Below are 17,286 nucleotides of genomic sequence, written 5' to 3'. Positions count from 1 at the left end.
GGAGGTTGTGATGAGCCGAGATCAGGCCATTGCACTCCAGCCTGGGTGACACAGTGAGACTCTGTCTCAAAAAGTAAATAAATAAGTAAAAGATAAACAAGGCCAGGTGCAGTGGCTCACGCCTGTAATCCCAGCACTGGGAGGCCGAGATCAGGCCACTGCACTGCAGCCTGGGAGACAGAGTGAGACTCCATCTAAAAAAATAATTATATATGTATATATATACACATACACAAGCTGATACACAGCAAGCACTTGAAAACAAGATCTGGCCATAGATCTGATCTACACAGCACTATTATTATTAATAATAGGCAGAGTGGGCTCTCTCTGTCCCCTCGGGGTGGATGAGGAGCTGGGGTGTATGTGAACAATGTCTCGAGGCTCACAGAGAGGGTGGAAACGTTCCCCCAGCCCCAGATGACAGGCAGATCACACCAACAAGGAGGTAGGCCTTTTCCTGGTTTTATGGACCTCAGAAAGAGAGATCAATTTTTTTTTTTCTTTTTAGAGCGAGGGTCTCTCTGTCACCCAGGCTGGAGTGCAGTGGTACAATCTCGGCTCACTGTAACCTCTGCCTTCTGGGTTCAAGTGATTCTCGTGCCTCAGCCTCCTGAGTAGCTGGGACTACAAGTGTGCACACCATCACGCCCAGCCAATTTTTGTATTTTTAGTAAAGACAGGGGTTTCGCCATGTTGGCCAGGGCAGCCTTAAACACCTGGTCTTCCGTGACCTACCTGCCTCAACCTCTCAAAGTGCTGGGATTACAGGCATGAGCCACCACGCCCAGCCCACATCACTGCTTTTAAAGCTGGAAGAATCTTCAAACTTTCAGACATTCATGAGCAAGATAAGAAAGAAGCACAGGGGCCGCGGCCGGGCGCGGTGGCTCACACCTGAAATTCCAGCACTCTGGGAGGCTGAGGCTAGTGGACCACCTGAGGTTGGGAGTTCGAGACCACCCTGAACAACATGGAGAAGTCTCTACTAAAAATACAAAATTAGCCAGGTGTGGTGGCACATGCCTGTAATCCCAGCTACTCAGGAGGCTGAGGCAGGAGAATTGCTTGAACCTGGGAGGCAGAGGTTGCGGTGAGCTGGAGATCGCACCATTGCACTCCAGCCTGGGCAACAAGAGCAAAACTCTGTCTCATAAAAATAAAAAATAAATAAGAAGCACAGGGGCCGGGCGTGGTGCTCGCGCCTGTAATCCCAACATTTTGGGAGGCCGAGGCGAGTAGATCACCTGAGGTTAGGAGCTTGAGATCAGCCTGGCCAGCATGGTGAAACCCTGTCCCTACTAATAATACAAAAATTTGCTGAGGGTGATGGTGCACACCTGTAATCTCAGCTACTGGGGAGGCTGAGGCAGGAGAATTGCTTAAACCCGGGAGGCAGAGATTGCAGTGAGCTGAGATTGTGCCACTGCACTCCTGCCTGGGCGACAAGAGCAAGACTCCGTCTCCAAAAAAAGAAGTATAGGTGGGGAAGGGTTTTGGAGGGGTTTTGGAGCGGTTTTTGTTTTGTTTTGTTTTGTTTTTTTTTGAGACGGAGTCTCGCTCTGTCGCCCAGGCTGGAGTGCAGTGGGGCGATCTCGGCTCACTGCAAGCTCCGCCTCCCGGGTTCACACCATTCTCCTGCCCCAGCCTCCTGAGTAGCTAGGACTACAGGCGCCCACCACCACACCCAGCTAATTTTTTATTTTTGGATTTTTAGTAGAGACGGGGTTTCACCGTGTTAGCCAGGATGGTCTGGATCTCCTGACCTCGTGATCCGCCTGTCTCGGCCTCCCAAAGTGCTGGGATTACAGGCGTAAGCCACCATGCGCGGCCTGGAGGTTTTTTAAAGGCACTGTTAGGTGTGGGTCAGCAAAACCTTAGGATGCCTTCAAGATTGTGCTGGAGCTGTAAAGAGTGCTAAGCCAAATTACTTTCCTGTTGGAGCTATACTATGCAAGTAAATAAGAAATCATTTGCTGGCTAGGCGCAGTGGCTCACACCTATAATCCCAGCACTTTGGAAGGCCAAGGCAGTGTCTCACGTGTCCGTGTGAAGAGGCCACCAAACAGGCTTTGTGTGAGCAACAAGGCTGTTTATTTCACCTGGGTGCAGGCGGCCTGAGTCGGAAAAAGGAGTCAGCAAAGGGTGGTGGGATTATCATTGGTTCTTACAGGTTTTGGGATAGGCGGTGGAGTTAGGAGCAATGTTTTGGGGGCAGGGGGTGGATCTCACAAAGTACCTTCTCAAGGGTGGGGAGAATTACAAAGAAACTTCTTAAGGGTAGGGGAGATTACAAAGTACATTGATCAGTTAGGGTGGGGCAGAAACAAATCACAATGGTGGAATGTCATCAGTTAAGGCTATTTTCACTTTTTTTGTGGATCTTCAGTTGCTTCAGGCCATCTGGATGTATACTGCAGGTCACTGGGGATGTGATGGCCTAGCTTGGGCTTAGAAGCCTGACAAGCAGGAGGATCACTTGAGCCCAGGAGTTTGAGACCAGCCTGGGCAACATAGCGAGACCCCGTCTCTACAAAAAATGCAAAAATTAGCCAGGCATGGTGGTGCCCACCTGTAGTCCCAGCTACTTGGGAGGCTGACATGGGAGGATCATCAGAGCCTGGAAGGTCAAGGCTGCAGTGCGATATGATCATACCACTGTACTCCAGCCTGTGCAACAGGGTGAAACTGTCTGAAAAAAAAAAAAATGGTGGCAGGGTGCGGTGGCTCACGCCTGTAATCTCAGCACTTTGGGAGGCCGAGGCGAGGGGAATCACCTGAGGTCTGGAGTTCAAGACCAGCCTGACCAACATGGAGAAACCCTGTCTTTACTAAAAATACAAAATTAGCCGGGCGTGGCGGTGCATGCCTGTAATCCCAGCTACTCGGGAGGCTGAGGCAGGAGAATCGCTTGAACCCAAGAGGCGGAGGTTGAGATGAGCAGAGATTGCACCACTGCACTCCAGCCTGAGCAACAAGAGCGAAACTCCATCTCAAAAACAAAAAAATGGGCCGGGCGCAGTGGCTCACACTTGTAATCCCAGCACTTTGGGAGGCCGAGGCAGGCGGATCATGAGGTCAGGAGATTGAGACCACGGTGAAACCCCGTCTCTACTAAAAATACAAAACATTAGCCAGGCATGGTGGGGAGCGCCTGTAGTCCCAGCTACTCGGAGGGGCTGAGGCAGGAGAATGGCGTGAACCCAGGAGGCAGAGCTTGCAGTGAGCCGAGATGGCGCCACTGCACTCCAGCCTGGGCGACAGAGCAAGACTCCGTCTCAAAAAAAAAAAAAAAAAAAAGGCTTGCTAAAAAAATAAAAACATGCATACACACACACTGAGTTAAGGGAGAGAGGGTATATAAGTCACAGAAGCTAAGGGATCACCCCACCGAACCTGTATAAGGTCTAGCCCCTCTGGAATTTATTCTGGCATCTAGTGTGAGCGAAGAGGCTAACACAAATTTTTTCCCAAAATAATTAACACAGGATTTCTCAGCCTCAACCCTGTTGACATTGGGCCCGCATCATTCTCTGGGGTGGGGCCGTCCTGTGCACTGAAGGGCTTTCAGCAGCATCTCTGGCCTCCACCCACTAGATGCCAGTAGTGCACACACAGTCACACACACACACACCCGCCCCCATCTGGGTGTGACAACCAAAAATGTCTTCAGATATTGCCAAGTATCCCCTGGGAAGGCAATATCACCCCCCACCACACACACACACACACACACACACGCTGTTGAGAACCACTAGTCAAGTTTAGTAGTCATTGGGCAGGGCATGATGGCTCACATGTGTAACCCCAACACTTTGGGAGGCTGAGGTGGGAGGATTGCTTGAGCTCAGGAGTTGGAGACCAACCTGGGCAACATAGCAAGACCCCCATCTTCACAAAAAAATACAAAAATTACCCAGGCATGTTGGTGCATGCCTGTAGTTCCAGCTACTCAGGAGGCTGAGGTGGGAGAATCACTTGAGCCCAGGAGTTCGAGGCTGCAGTGAGCCATGGCCATGCCACTGCACTCCAGCCTGGATGACAGGGCAAGCAAAAAAAAAAAAAAAGAATTTGCTGGGCGTGGCGGCTCACGCCTGTAATCCCAGCACTTTGGGAGGCTAAAGTGGGCGGATCATGAGGTCAGGAATTCGAGACCAGCCTGGCTAACATGGTGAAAGCCCATCTCTACTAAAAATACAAAAATTAGCTGGGCATGGTGGTGCGCACCTGTAATCCCAGCTACTGGGGCAGCTGAGCCAGGAGAATGACTTGAACCCAGAAGGCCGAGGTTGCAGTGAGCCGAGATGGTGCCACTACACTCCAGCCTGGGTGACAGAGCAAGACTCCGTCTCAAAAAAAAAAAAAAATTAGTGGCCATGGCAAATGTGAGGTCCCAACCACATGGCCAAGATGGCTTACCCCACCTCCCACCAGCAATACACCAAAGTCCTTGAGTGGGGAAGTCAAGGACGGGAGGTGAGGAGGAGACTTCCTGGGAGGGCGGGACTGGAGGCTGTCCAAGGAAGCAGCCCCAGGAGGCCTGACCTTCACAAGAGAGGCAGCACAGGGAGTCCAGTCCAGCCTCTGATAATACTTAGACTCTCGAAAGATACAACTTATTGTTGACTCTGCAGGAGGGGAGACTAGCACCACCTTGTTAACTGGGTCATCACATCATCAGACCCTGGAGGGAGGGCCTTCTTCACCACCCCAACTTGCAAATGTGAAATTCAGACACAGAGAGGAGCACCAGGGCAAGGTCTTATACCTAACGCTACAGGAAACGCAGAGGCAGGGGAGATGGTGTGTAATAAATTATAATACTGAGCTGGGCGCAGCAGCTCATGCCTGGAATCTCAGCACTTTGGGAGGCCGAGGCGGGAGGATCTCTTGAGCTCAGGAGTTGGAGAGCAGCCTGGACAACATAGCGTGACCTTGTCTCTACAAAAAATCTTGAAAATTAGCCAGGCGTGATGGCATGCACCTGCAGTCCCAGGTACTTGGGAGGCTCACGCCTGTAATCCCAGCACTTTGGGAGGTGGAGGTGGGCAGATGGCCTGAAGTCAGGAGTCTGAGATCAGCCTGAGCAACATGGAGAAAGTTTGTCTCTACTAAAAATACAAAAAAATTAGCCGGGCATGGTGGCACATGCCTGTAATCCCAGCTACTCGGGAGGCTGAGGCAGGAGAGTTGCTTGAACCTGGAAAGCTGAGGTTGTAGTGAGCCGTGATTGCGCCATTGCGCCATTGCACTCCAGCCTGGGCACCAACAGCGAAACTCTGTCTCAAAAAAAAAAAAAAAAAAAAAGGATATAGATAAAGATAAATTACAATACTAGAGAGGAGGGGTGTTATTTTGGGAAAGCGAGGCAGCCCTGGGGACTCACTGTCCCCCTCCCAATATAAACCCAGCTGTCTTACTCCTCCACTCTCCTCCTTAGGCCAGGCTGGGGGTGACCCCACCTGTGACGAGCTCAATGCCCAGTAGAGGTGTACCAGGGGAGCCCACCAGCATCTGCACCCAATCATGGGAGGAAAATCGTGGTTTTACTATGCAGCTTCAGGACAAGCCCTCCGGGAACCTACCGCCCCCACCCGCAAACCAGATCGCTGCTCCGGAGCCCCCAGCCCACTGGGAGGGCTCGCGGTTACTGCAAGGATTCTGGCGAATGCGGTCTAAATAGAATGAGAAGGGGGGCTGCGGACCGAGAAACTGAGGCAAGGCCTGGGGCGGGAGGGTGGAGGCTAAGGGGGAGGGGCAGGACTTCTCATATGCCTGTTTACCAGGCGATCCCCTCCCTTCCTCCGCCCAATTTCTGCGGGTGGCCAAGCCTGGCTGGGGGCTGGGACCGAGAAGACGGCACTGGTGGCTCCCTAAGGGGCCTCACCCCCAAGGCAGGAGTCGGAGCACGTGAGGTCCTGGACGTCTCTGGGAGGCCCCTGGGGAGGGAGGTCCCTGCACCACCTCCCCCCACCCCAGCCCCCTCCATCATCCCGGGGCGGGACCAAGGGGCGGAGCGGGAGGGTGACCGGCCGTGACGCGTGCCCCGCCCGCTCATATAGCGGCTCCCGGGGGCGCAGGGACCGTGCTCCGCCGTCTCCGCCGCATCTTCCACCCGCGCCGCCGCCGCAGCTCCCCGCGCTCGCGCCACCGCCGCCGCGTCCACCCTCAGCGCCACCGCCATGCGGGAGATCGTGCACCTGCAGGCCGGCCAGTGCGGCAACCAGATCGGGGCCAAGGTGCTTGGGGGACGGGGCCCGGGGAGGCAGCGGCGGCCCCGGGGAGCAGCGCGGGGTCGGTCCCCGGAGCACCCCCAACGTGGGAGCCTTTGGAGAGGAATGAGGTCCCCAGGAGGCCAGCGCGCCCCAGGGGCCTTGGGGGAAGGGTCGCAGGGTGGGGGTGGCAGGGCCAGGCTGGGAACAAAGAGGCTGCGGAGAGTGGGAGCCAGCCTTCTGTCCGCCTGTCACAGCTGGGCCCACAGCTGGGCCACTGTCCCCTCCTCACGCACAAAGAGCCCCCATGCCTCCCCCAGGCTGCAGCCTGGGTGCGCTGGCACCAGCCGGCCCCGCTGGGTGCTGACTCGGCTGCACCCCGCCCCCACCGCTCCTTCTTGCTGCCTCATCCTCGCCCCGACACCATGCCTCTAGGTCCCCCGTTCACCTTGCTGAGGGAGAGGTGGCAGCTAGGGAGGTAGTTGGGGCTGGGGGGAGTCCTTGGCTTGGCCACCGGCTTCCCCTCTCTCAACTCTTGCGACCACCTCTCTCTCTAGTTTTGGGAGGTTATCAGTGACGAACATGGCATCGACCCCACAGGCACATACCATGGGGACAGTGACCTGCAACTGGAGAGGATCAACGTGTACTACAACGAGGCCACAGGTAGGGCGAAGGAGGCACCTTCCAGGTGGGGAGGGGCAGCTGGGAGGGAACAGGATGCTACCGGGCGCCTGTGGTTCCTGGCACGCACCAAACTGCCCTCCATCTGTTTCCCTGCAGGAGGAAATTATGTCCCCAGAGCGGTGCTGGTGGACCTGGAACCCGGCACCATGGACTCTGTCCGTTCCGGCCCCTTCGGTCAGATCTTTCGGCCGGACAACTTCGTGTTTGGTGAGTCCCCCAGCAGGGAGCCAGAGGCTGGAAAACCTCCTTATTCCTGCTAACACCACAGAGTCAACAGCCACCACCGGGGCCCACAGACCGGAGACGGGGTGGACAGGGCACTAGGCACCAGCCCTGCATCCAGGGCTGTGATGGGGGGATGCTCAGGCCACTGTGAGAGCCCTGAGGAGGGCGGATACAGACAGGGATTCAGGGAAGTCTTCCTGGAGGAGGTGGCATTTTAATTAAACGGTCTGAACCGGAACCAGACTGCCTGGGTGCACATCCCAATTCTGCCACTTCATGCATTCAACAGTGAGCACTCACTGCATACCAGGCCCTGTTCTAGAAGCTGGAGATGCAGGGAAGAATCAAACAGCCGGAGTCCCCTCTCTGCCCCAGTGCAGCTCACATTCTGGTAGAAGGTGATAGGCCACAAAGAAGATAAATAAGTAAAGCTCGGCCAGGGGTTGATTCAGTTGGATAACTTAGGATGGGCTCCTCAGCCTTTCTGGGCCTCAAAATCCTCTTTTTTTTGTTTTTCAGACAGGGTCTGTCTGTCCTGCTGTCACCCAGGCTGGAGTGCAGTGGCATGATCACCGCTCACTGCCGCCTCCACCTCCGGGCACACGTGATCCTCTTGCCTCAGTCTCCCAAGTAGCTGGAACTACAGGCATGCACCACCACACCCAGCTGATTTTTTCATTTTCTTTGTAGAGAGGCGGGTCTCTCTATGTTGCCCAGGCTAGTCTCAAACTCCTGGATGATCCACCCAACTCAGTTCCCGAAGTGCTGGATTACAAGCATGAGCCACCTTGCCCGGCCTCCTCGTCTTTAAAACAGGGATTTCACTGGGCATGGTGGCTCATGCCTGTAAACCCAGGACTTTGGGAGGCTGAGTCAGGAAGAGAGCTTGAGGTCAGGAGTTCGAGACCAGCCTGGACACCGTGGTGAGACTCTGTCTCCACAAAAAGAAAAAATTTTTAATTAGCTGAGTGAGGTGGCGTGCACCTGTAGTCACAGCTACTCGTGAGGCTAAGGTAGGAGAATCACTTGAGCCTGGGAGGTTGAGGCTGCCATGAGCTATGATGGTGCCACTGCACTCCAGCCTGAGCGATGGCATGAGACCCCATCTCTAAAAAAGATAAAATAAAACAGGGATTCTAAAATGCTAACTATTAGAATTGTGAGGCTTAGGGCGGGCACAGTGGCTCACACCTATAATCCCAGCACTTTGGGAGGCCGATGCAGGTGGATCACCTGAGGTCGGGAGTTTGAGACCAGCCTGACTAACGTGGAGAAACCCCGTCTCTACTAAAAATAAAAAATTAACCAGGCGTGGTGGCGCATGCCTGTAATCCCAGCTACTCAGGAGGCTGAGGCAGGAGAATTGCTTGAACACAGGAGGCAGAGGTTGTGGTGAGCCGAGATCATGACACTGCACTCCAGCCTGGGCAACAGGAGCGAAACTTCGTCTCCAAAAAAAAAAAAAAATTATGAGGTTTAAAGTCATGAATATGTGTAAAGAGTTTAGAACAATGCCTGACACAGAGAAAGAGGTAAATAAGCATGTGTCGTTGTTTTGATTACTATCTGCAGTCTAGAATGTGAGTAGGATTTGAACTAGCCAAAGGGCATTGAAGGGAGGAAAGATGTTTAAGACAGAGGGAATGGCATATGTGAAGATTGTGGGGAGTCCACACTCTGGGACAATCCTTCCGGGAAAGCTTTCCTGGTTCCAGCTGGTGCATGTCCCCACCCTGGCCTCAGGCCCTGGCTCCACCCATCTCCGATACTCCCAGCATCTAAGATGTGCTAAATGCAGGACCTGTCTTACCTCTGAATCTTTTCTGCAACTCGCCTCTTACTTCCATTTTACAGGTGAGAAAACAGAGGCACAGAGACCTTAGGTCACATGCAGAAAGTCACACCATAAGCCACTGGGGCTGTCAGGAGCCAGAGGGTCTCACTCCAGTCTCCGTTGCCCAGGCTGGAATGCAGTGACACAACCTCCACCTCCCGGATTCAAGCGATTCTCCTGTCTCAGCCTCCCGAGTAGCTGGGACTACAGGCACGCGCCACCATACCTTGCTAATTTTTTGTATTTTTAATAGAGATGGGGGTTCGCCATGTTGGCCAGGCTGGTCTCAAACTCCTGACCTCAGGTGATCTGTCTGCCTCTGCTTCCCAAAGTGCTGGGATTACAGGCATGAGCAACTGCGCCGGCTCTGAGCCCACACTTTTAATGCTCCTCCCACCCCCTGGCCACCCAGAGGCCATAGAATCTCTCGGCCCAACTGCAAGCCCTCTGTGGTCCTCCTGAAATCACTCACACCATTTGGCCAATCTCATTTCATCTTGATTTCACCCAGCCATTTCCCAAGGACCTATTATGGGCCACAGCCACAAAACTGCATCATTATGTTTTGAAATCTTCCAACAGATCAGAAAGGGGAAGTCACTTGTCCAAGGTCACACAGTTTGTCTTGTCAGTCCTGAGAATGTGGAGTCTAAACCACCAGGCTCGGGAGGAGGAGGGTGGGGGTGACCAGAGGTGGCTTCTCTGAGGATGTGGCATTGAGCCTGAAGTAAGTGAGGAAAAAGTCACGTGAATACCTGGGGGGAAGCATTCTAAGCAGCCGCAGCAACTAGTGCAAAGGCCCCAGGGCAGGACCACACCTGGAAAGCTGGAGTAACAACTGTGGCTGAAGCAGAGTGAGGGAGGGGATGGGGCAGGTCCGGCAGGGCCTTGTGGTCTGCAGGGAGGATTTGGGCTTTGACCCCACGGCAGGTGGGAGCCATGGAGGGCTGTAGGCAGAGGAGGGATGGGACCTGACTTACGTCTCTCAGGTGTCCTCTTGTGGGTACTGTGGAGAGGACAGACTGGGTGATGAGGGTAGGAGCCAGGGGACCAGGACAGAGGGAACTGAACTTAGGGGGGTGATGCTGGAGCTGATCCAAGGTGGAGACAGACGAAGGGTGAAAGAAAATGTTAGCTGTTCACAGTAATACCAGCCAATATATTTTTTTTATTCTTTTTTTTTTTTTTTTTTAAGACAAAGTCTCACTCTGTCGCACAGGCTGGAGCGTAGTGGTGCGATCTTGGCTCACTGCAAGCTCCACCTCCCGGGTTCACGCCATTCTGCCTCAGCCTCCCGAGTAGCTGGGACTACAGGCACCCACCACCTCGCCTGGCTAAATTTTTCTATTTTTAGTAGAGACGCGGTTTCACCATGTTAGCCAGGATGGTCTCGATCTCCTAACCTCGCGATCTGCCTGCCTCGGCCTCCCAAAGTGCTGGGATTACAGGCGTGAGCCACCGCACCTGGCCTATATTCTAATACTGATTATTTTCCTCCAGGAACTTGCATTCCACAGTGAGCTTACAGACAATAAACATGATTAACAAGACAACACAAGCCAAGCATGGTGGCTCACGCCTGTAATCCCAACACTTTGGGAGGCCAAGGCAGGTGGATTGCTCCAGCTCAGGAGTTCGAGACCAGCCTGGGCAACATGACGAAACCCCATCTCTACAAAAAAAAATACAAAAATTAGCCAGATCTGGTAGCATAAGCCTGTAGTCCCAGCTACTCAAAAGGCTGGGGCAGGAGGATCACTTGAACCTGGGAGGTCAAGGCTGCAGTGAGCCATGATTGCACCTCTGTACTCCAGCCTGGGCAACATACCAAGACCTTGCTATTTATTTTTTTTTTTTTTTTTTTTTTATTTGTTTCAGAAACAGGGTCTTGCTCTGTCTCCCAGGCTGCAATGGTGTGATCATAGCTCACTGCAGCCTCCCACTCCTGGGCTCAAGCAATCTCCCACCTGAGCCTCCCTAGTAACTGGTACTACAGGCATGCCACCACCATGACTGGCTAATTTATATAATATATATATATATATATTTTTTTTTTTTTTTTTTTATTATATCCCCCCCCCCCCCCCCCCCCTATATATATATATTATATATATATATATTATATATATATATTTTTTTTTTTTTTTTTTTTTTTTTTTTTTGTAGAGACATGGCCTCACTAAATTGCCCAGGCTAGTCTTGAACTGCTGGGCTCCAGCAATCCTCCCACCTCGGCCTCCCTAAGTGTTGGGGTTACAGGCATGAGCCACAGTGCCCAGTCTTGGTTTTTTTTTGGTGGGGGGGCGGGGAGCGGGGGAGTGTTTTGTGTGTGTGTGTGTTTTTGAGATGGAGTCTCACTCCGTCGCCCAGGCTGGAGTGCAGTGGCTCAATCTTGGCTCACTGCAGCCTCCTCCTCCCAGGTTCAAGCGATTCTCTTGCCTCAGGCTCCTGAGTAGCCAGGGACTACAATCGCCTGCCACTACACCTGGCTAATTGTTATTATTTTTGATAGTTACTATTATTCAACTACTAGAGGCCCTCCAGGTGGTGGAGAGACAGGGTCGAGGGTTGGGGCTCCCCATAACTGCCTGTGTGTCCCCTCTCCTTCCCTCTCCAGGCCAATCCGGAGCCGGCAACAACTGGGCAAAGGGGCACTACACGGAGGGCGCAGAGCTGGTGGACGCTGTCCTGGACGTAGTCCGGAAGGAGGCCGAGAGCTGCGACTGCCTTCAGGGCTTCCAGCTGACCCACTCGCTGGGGGGTGGCACGGGGTCCGGGATGGGCACGCTGCTCATCAGTAAGATCCGAGAGGAGTTCCCAGACCGCATCATGAACACCTTCAGCGTGGTGCCCTCGCCCAAAGTGTCAGACACGGTGGTGGAGCCCTACAACGCCACTCTGTCTGTGCACCAGCTGGTGGAGAATACAGATGAGACCTACTGCATCGACAACGAGGCACTTTACGACATCTGTTTCCGCACCCTCAAGCTGACCACCCCCACCTACGGGGACCTCAACCACCTGGTGTCGGCCACCATGAGCGGGGTCACCACCTGCCTGCGTTTCCCGGGCCAGCTGAACGCCGACCTGCGCAAGCTGGCCGTCAACATGGTCCCCTTTCCTCGCCTGCACTTCTTCATGCCCGGCTTCGCACCCCTGACCAGCCGGGGCAGCCAGCAGTACCGGGCCCTGACGGTGCCCGAGCTCACCCAGCAGATGTTCGACGCCAAGAACATGATGGCTGCGTGCGACCCGCGCCACGGCCGCTACCTGACCGTGGCCGCCGTGTTCCGGGGCCGCATGTCCATGAAGGAGGTGGACGAGCAGATGCTGAGTGTGCAGAGCAAGAATAGCAGCTACTTCGTGGAGTGGATCCCCAACAACGTGAAGACCGCCGTGTGTGACATCCCACCCCGCGGCCTGAAGATGGCCGCGACCTTCATCGGCAACAGCACGGCCATCCAGGAGCTGTTCAAGCGCATCTCCGAGCAGTTCACGGCCATGTTCCGGCGCAAGGCCTTCTTGCACTGGTACACGGGCGAGGGCATGGACGAGATGGAGTTCACCGAGGCCGAGAGCAACATGAATGACCTGGTATCTGAGTACCAGCAGTACCAGGACGCCACAGCTGAGGAGGGCGAGTTCGAGGAGGAGGCGGAGGAGGAGGTGGCCTAGGCTGCTCCCATCGCTTCCCATCAGTCCCCTCGAGGCTTCTGATCTTTGACCCTCTAAGCCCCCCATCTCTGACCCCTAGAGCCCCGCTTTCTCTCCAAGGCTGACTCCCCCCTGACCCTAAGACTTGGCCCTGACCCTAACAATACCTTTGGAGCTCGCTTTACCTCTGGCTACTTCGTCTCCAACCCTGGCTCCCCTTTGACCTTTGAGCCCTAATTTATCTTTGACCCCCTTGAGCTCTTCCAACCTTGACATCTCCCAGGAGGAGCCCCGCTTCACCCCTTCTGACTCCGGAAACCGCACCTTTAACTTTGCGGACCTTCCTTCACCTTTGACCCCTGCTCCCCATGAATCCCATTTTACCTCTAGACCTATAAGTCCTGGTTTATGTTTGACCCCTCCCTCTGAGCTGCACTTCACTTCTGACCTTGCCTCACCTTTAACCCTCCACCTGAGCCCCAGCTCCTACCTCTGACCCCAATTTCTCTTTGATCTCTGGATCCCCTCTGACTCCAACTTCTCTTTCACCCTCTGCGAGTCCCATTTTACTTCTATACCTGAAAGTCCTGGTTTACACTGGACCCCTCCCTCCGAGCTGCAGTTCACCTTTGACCTTCCCTCACCTTTCACACCCCCTACAGTGTCAGCTCCTACCTCTGACCCCAGCTTCTCTCTGGCTCCCACAGGCCCCATGCATCCTCCCTGCCTCACTACCCTCAGCTCCTGCCGACCTTAGCTTATCTGGGAGAGAAATAAGGCCTGGTGCCTGTGAGAAAGAGAGGTCACCCCTGCCCTCCCTCCCCACTTCCCTGCCTCACCCTCAATAAATAAATTAATTGTTGTCCTGGATGTTTCTGCCGAATTCCTCTTTCTTCTCTTACAGCAAGTGCGGGCTTTTCTCTAGAGGATAGAGGAGGGTACCGATGACATCTCATCTCTGGGTGGGGGGCGTGCTGGGGAGGGATCAGACGGGCCAGGCTAGGCCACCCACTATCCCTGAGGTTTTGACTAAGCCATTTGCCCTCTCTGAGCCTCGGTCTCCCCACCTATAGAATGGGATCTTATGTTTTCCCCCAGGATCCCCCCACAACTGTTATAGGAATGGGATCCCAATCCAGACCCCAAGAGAGGGTTCTTGGATCTCAAGAAAGAATTCAGGGCAAGTCCATAAAGTAAAAGCATGTTTATTCAGAAAGTAAAGGGGCTGGGCACGGTGGCTCACACCTGTAATCCCAACACTTTGGGAGGCCGAGGCGGGTGGATCTCCCGAGTCCAGGAGAGACCAGCCTAGTCAACATGGCTAAACCCCATCTCTACTAAAAATACAAAAATCAGCTGGGCGTGGTGGTGTGCGCCTATAGTTACAGCTACTTGGGAGGCTGAAGCAGGAAAATCAGTTGAACCTGGGAGGCAGAGGTTGCAGCGAGCCAAGATGGCGCCACTACACTCCAGCCTCGGGGACCAAGCAAGACTCTGTATCAAAAAAAAAAAAAAAAAGAATGGCTACTCCATAGGCCAAGGGCTGCTGGTTGCCCATTTTTATGGTTATTTCTTGATGATATGCTAGACAAGGGGTGGATTATTCATGCCTCCCCTTTTTAGAGCATAGAGGGTAACTTCCTGACGCTGCCATGGCATCTGTAAACTGTCATGTCACTGGTGGGAGTGTAGCAGTGAGGACGCCCAGAGGTCACTCTCATCATCATCTTGGTTTTGATGAGTTTTGACCAGCCTCTTTCCTGCAACCTGTTTTTTTGTTTGTTTGTTTGTTTTGTTTTTTTTTTTTTGAGATGGAATCTCACTCTGTCGCCAAGGTTGGAGTGCAGTGGCGTGATCTCTGCTCACTGCAAGCTCCGCCTCCCAGGTGCACGCCATTCTCCTGCCTCAGCCTCCCAAGTAGCTGGGACTACAGGCGCCCGCCACCATGCCTGGCTAATTTTTTTGTGTTTTTAGTAGAGACGGGGTTTCACCGTGTTAGCCAGGATGGTCTCGATCTCCTGACCTCGTGATCCGCCCGCCTCAGCCTCCCAAAGTGCTGGGATTACAGGCGTGAGCCACTGCACCCGGCCTACTGCAACCTGTTTTATCAGTAAGGTCTTTATGACCTGTATTTTATGCCGATCTCATCCTGTGACTTAGAATGCCTTAACCATCTGGGAATGCAGCCCAGTAGGTCTCAGGTCTCAGCCTCAGTTTACCCAGCTCCTATTCAAGGAGTTGTTCTGGTTCACACATCTCTGACACATCCACCTCAGAATTGTTGGTGAGGATTTGTGGAGGTCTCAGGGGCACAGAGTGGGTGCTTGGTGGCAGAGGTGCTGCTGTTCTCTGTGCGGCACCTTGCAAATATGGAAGGCAGGAAGGGGAACCTCTAGGGAAGGGTGCCAGGAAGATGGCAGCCTGAGCTGGCACCCAAGTGGCAATCTTGCCACAGTAACAACACAGCTCACCCACATGAAGCTTTTCCGTGTGCCTAACTCATGCCTCATTTCATGCAAGCCTCACACCAACTCTGGAAGGCCTAAGCTTCTATCCCCTTCCAAGCCAAAGTTTAGAGAGAGAAAAGAGTTATCAGTTAGCTTTTGCTGTGTAACAAACAATCCCCCAAAACTTAGTGGCTTAAGACAAAAACAGGTATTTATTTTGCTCCCAAATCTGTAATTTGAGCAAGGATTGGCAAGGCAGTTCATTTAGGCTCCTTATGACATCAGCCAGAGCATCTTAGCCGGACGCAGAGGGATCTACTTCCAAGGTGGCTCACAACTGACTGGCCAGGTGGTGCCAATTATCAGCTAGGGGCTCAGCAGGAGTAAGGAGAACAAAGATCTTAGTGTCTCTCTATGTGGGTCTCTCCATAGTCCCCTTGGGCTTCCTCACAACATGGCTGCCAGGTTCCCCCAGAGCAAACACCCCAAGAGAGCAGGACAGAAGTAAATGCAAAAGAAAAATGGATTGCATTTTTATGACCTAACTTCAGAAGTCATACAGTGTCACTTATTCAGGACTCACCATCAAGGCAGTCACTAAGCATTTTTCAGATTCAGGGGGATGAAGTACAGACGTCAGCTCTTTTCGAGACAGGATCTCACTCTGTCACCCAGGATAGAGTGCAGTGATGTGATCATGGTTCGTTGAAACCTCAAACTCCTGGGCTCAAGCAATCCTCCCACCTCAGCCTCCAGAGTAACTAGGACTACAGGCACATGCCACCACATCTGGCTAATTTTTTTGTATTGTTAGTAGAGATTAGAGATAGGGTCTCACTATGTCACCCAGGCTAGTCTCCTGCCTCAGCCTCCCAAAGTGCTAGGATTACAGGCATGAGCCACCACACTTGGTCCATCCTCCAGCTCTTTTGTTTCGTTTTGTTTTGTTTTGTTTTGTTTTGTTTTGTTTTGTTTCGTTAGAGTTTCACCCTTGTCGCCCAGGCTAGAGTACAATGGCATGATCTTGGTTCACTGCAACATCCGCCTCCTGGCCTCAAGCAATTATCTTGCCTCAGCCTCCTGAGTAGCTGGGATTACAGGCACCCACCACCACATCCAGCTAATTTTTGTATTTTTAGTAGAGATGGGGTTTCACCATGTTGACTAAGCTGGTCTCAAACTCCTGACCTCAGGTGATCCACCCGCCTTGGCCTCCCAAAGTGCTGGGATTACAGGCATGTTCTACCACGCCCAACCCACACTCCAGCTCTTGATGGTAGAGTGGCAAGATTCTAGAAGAGCACGTAGGGTGAGTAATAGAGCCATGGCCATCTTTAGAAATTACAACTTTTTGGCCAGGTGCGGTGGCTCACTCCTGTAATCCCAAAATTTTGGGAGGCCAAGGCGAGCAGATTACTTGAGTCCAGGAGTTTGAGTCCAGCTTGGGCAACATGGCAAAATCCTGTCTTTACAAAAAATACAAAATAATAATAATAATAATAATAACTGGCTGTGGTGGTGCACACCTGTAGCCCCAGCTACTCAGCAGACCAAGGTGGGAGAATCACCCAGGCCAAGGAGGTCAAGGCTGCAGTGAGCTGAGCTGTAATTGCACCACTGCACTACAGCCTGGGTGACAGAGTGAGACACTGTGGGAGAAAAGAAAGGGAAGGGAAAGGAGGGGAAGGGAAGGGGAGGGGAGGGGAGGGGAGGGGAATGTGCTGGGCACAGTGGCTCATACCTGTAATCCCAGCACTTTGAGAGGCTGAGGCGGGCGGATCACGAGGTCAGGAGTTCGATACCAGCCTGACCAACATAGTGAAACCCCGTCTCTACTAAAGGCACAAAAAATTAGCTGGGTATGGTGGCGCGCACCTGTAATCCCAGCTACTCAGGAGCCTGAGGCAGGAGAGAATCACTTGAACCTGGGAGGCAGAGGTTGAAGTGAGCTGAGATTGTGCCACTGCACTTCAGCCTGGGCAACAGAGTGAGACTCTGTCTCAAAAAAAAGAAGGAAAGAAAGAAAAGAGAGAGAGAAAAGAAAGGAGGGAAGGAAAGAAGAAAGGAAGGAAGGAAAGAAGAAGGCAAGAAGACAGGAAGACAGGAAGGAGAGAAGGAAGAAAGGAAGGGAGGGAGAGAACAGTGAGGAAGGAAGGAAGGAAGGGAGGGAGGGAGGGAGGGAGGGAGGAAGGAAGGAAGGAAAGAAAGAAGGAAGGAAGGAAAAAAG

The 17,286-nt window shown here is 53.1% G+C and overlaps 1 protein-coding gene across 1 annotated transcript; it reads left to right on the top strand.

Annotated features, from left to right (window-relative positions):
• Positions 1-5,816: 5,816 nt before the first annotated feature.
• TUBB4A (tubulin beta 4A class IVa) lies at positions 5,817-13,482 on the top strand. Its single transcript, XM_030807886.1, has 4 exons — positions 5,817-6,239; positions 6,770-6,878; positions 6,996-7,106; positions 11,576-13,482. The coding sequence occupies exons 1-4, from the start codon at positions 6,183-6,185 to the stop codon at positions 12,631-12,633; spliced, it is 1,335 nt and encodes a 444-aa protein (XP_030663746.1). The 5' UTR covers positions 5,817-6,182; the 3' UTR covers positions 12,634-13,482.
• Positions 13,483-17,286: the final 3,804 nt, after the last annotated feature.

Source organism: Nomascus leucogenys, unplaced genomic scaffold, assembly GCF_006542625.1.
Source record: "Nomascus leucogenys isolate Asia unplaced genomic scaffold, Asia_NLE_v1 Super-Scaffold_241, whole genome shotgun sequence".
Lineage (NCBI taxonomy): Eukaryota > Metazoa > Chordata > Mammalia > Primates > Hylobatidae > Nomascus > Nomascus leucogenys.
Note: the sequence above shows the minus strand (reverse complement) of the source record. Positions and strands in the feature narration are given on the sequence as shown.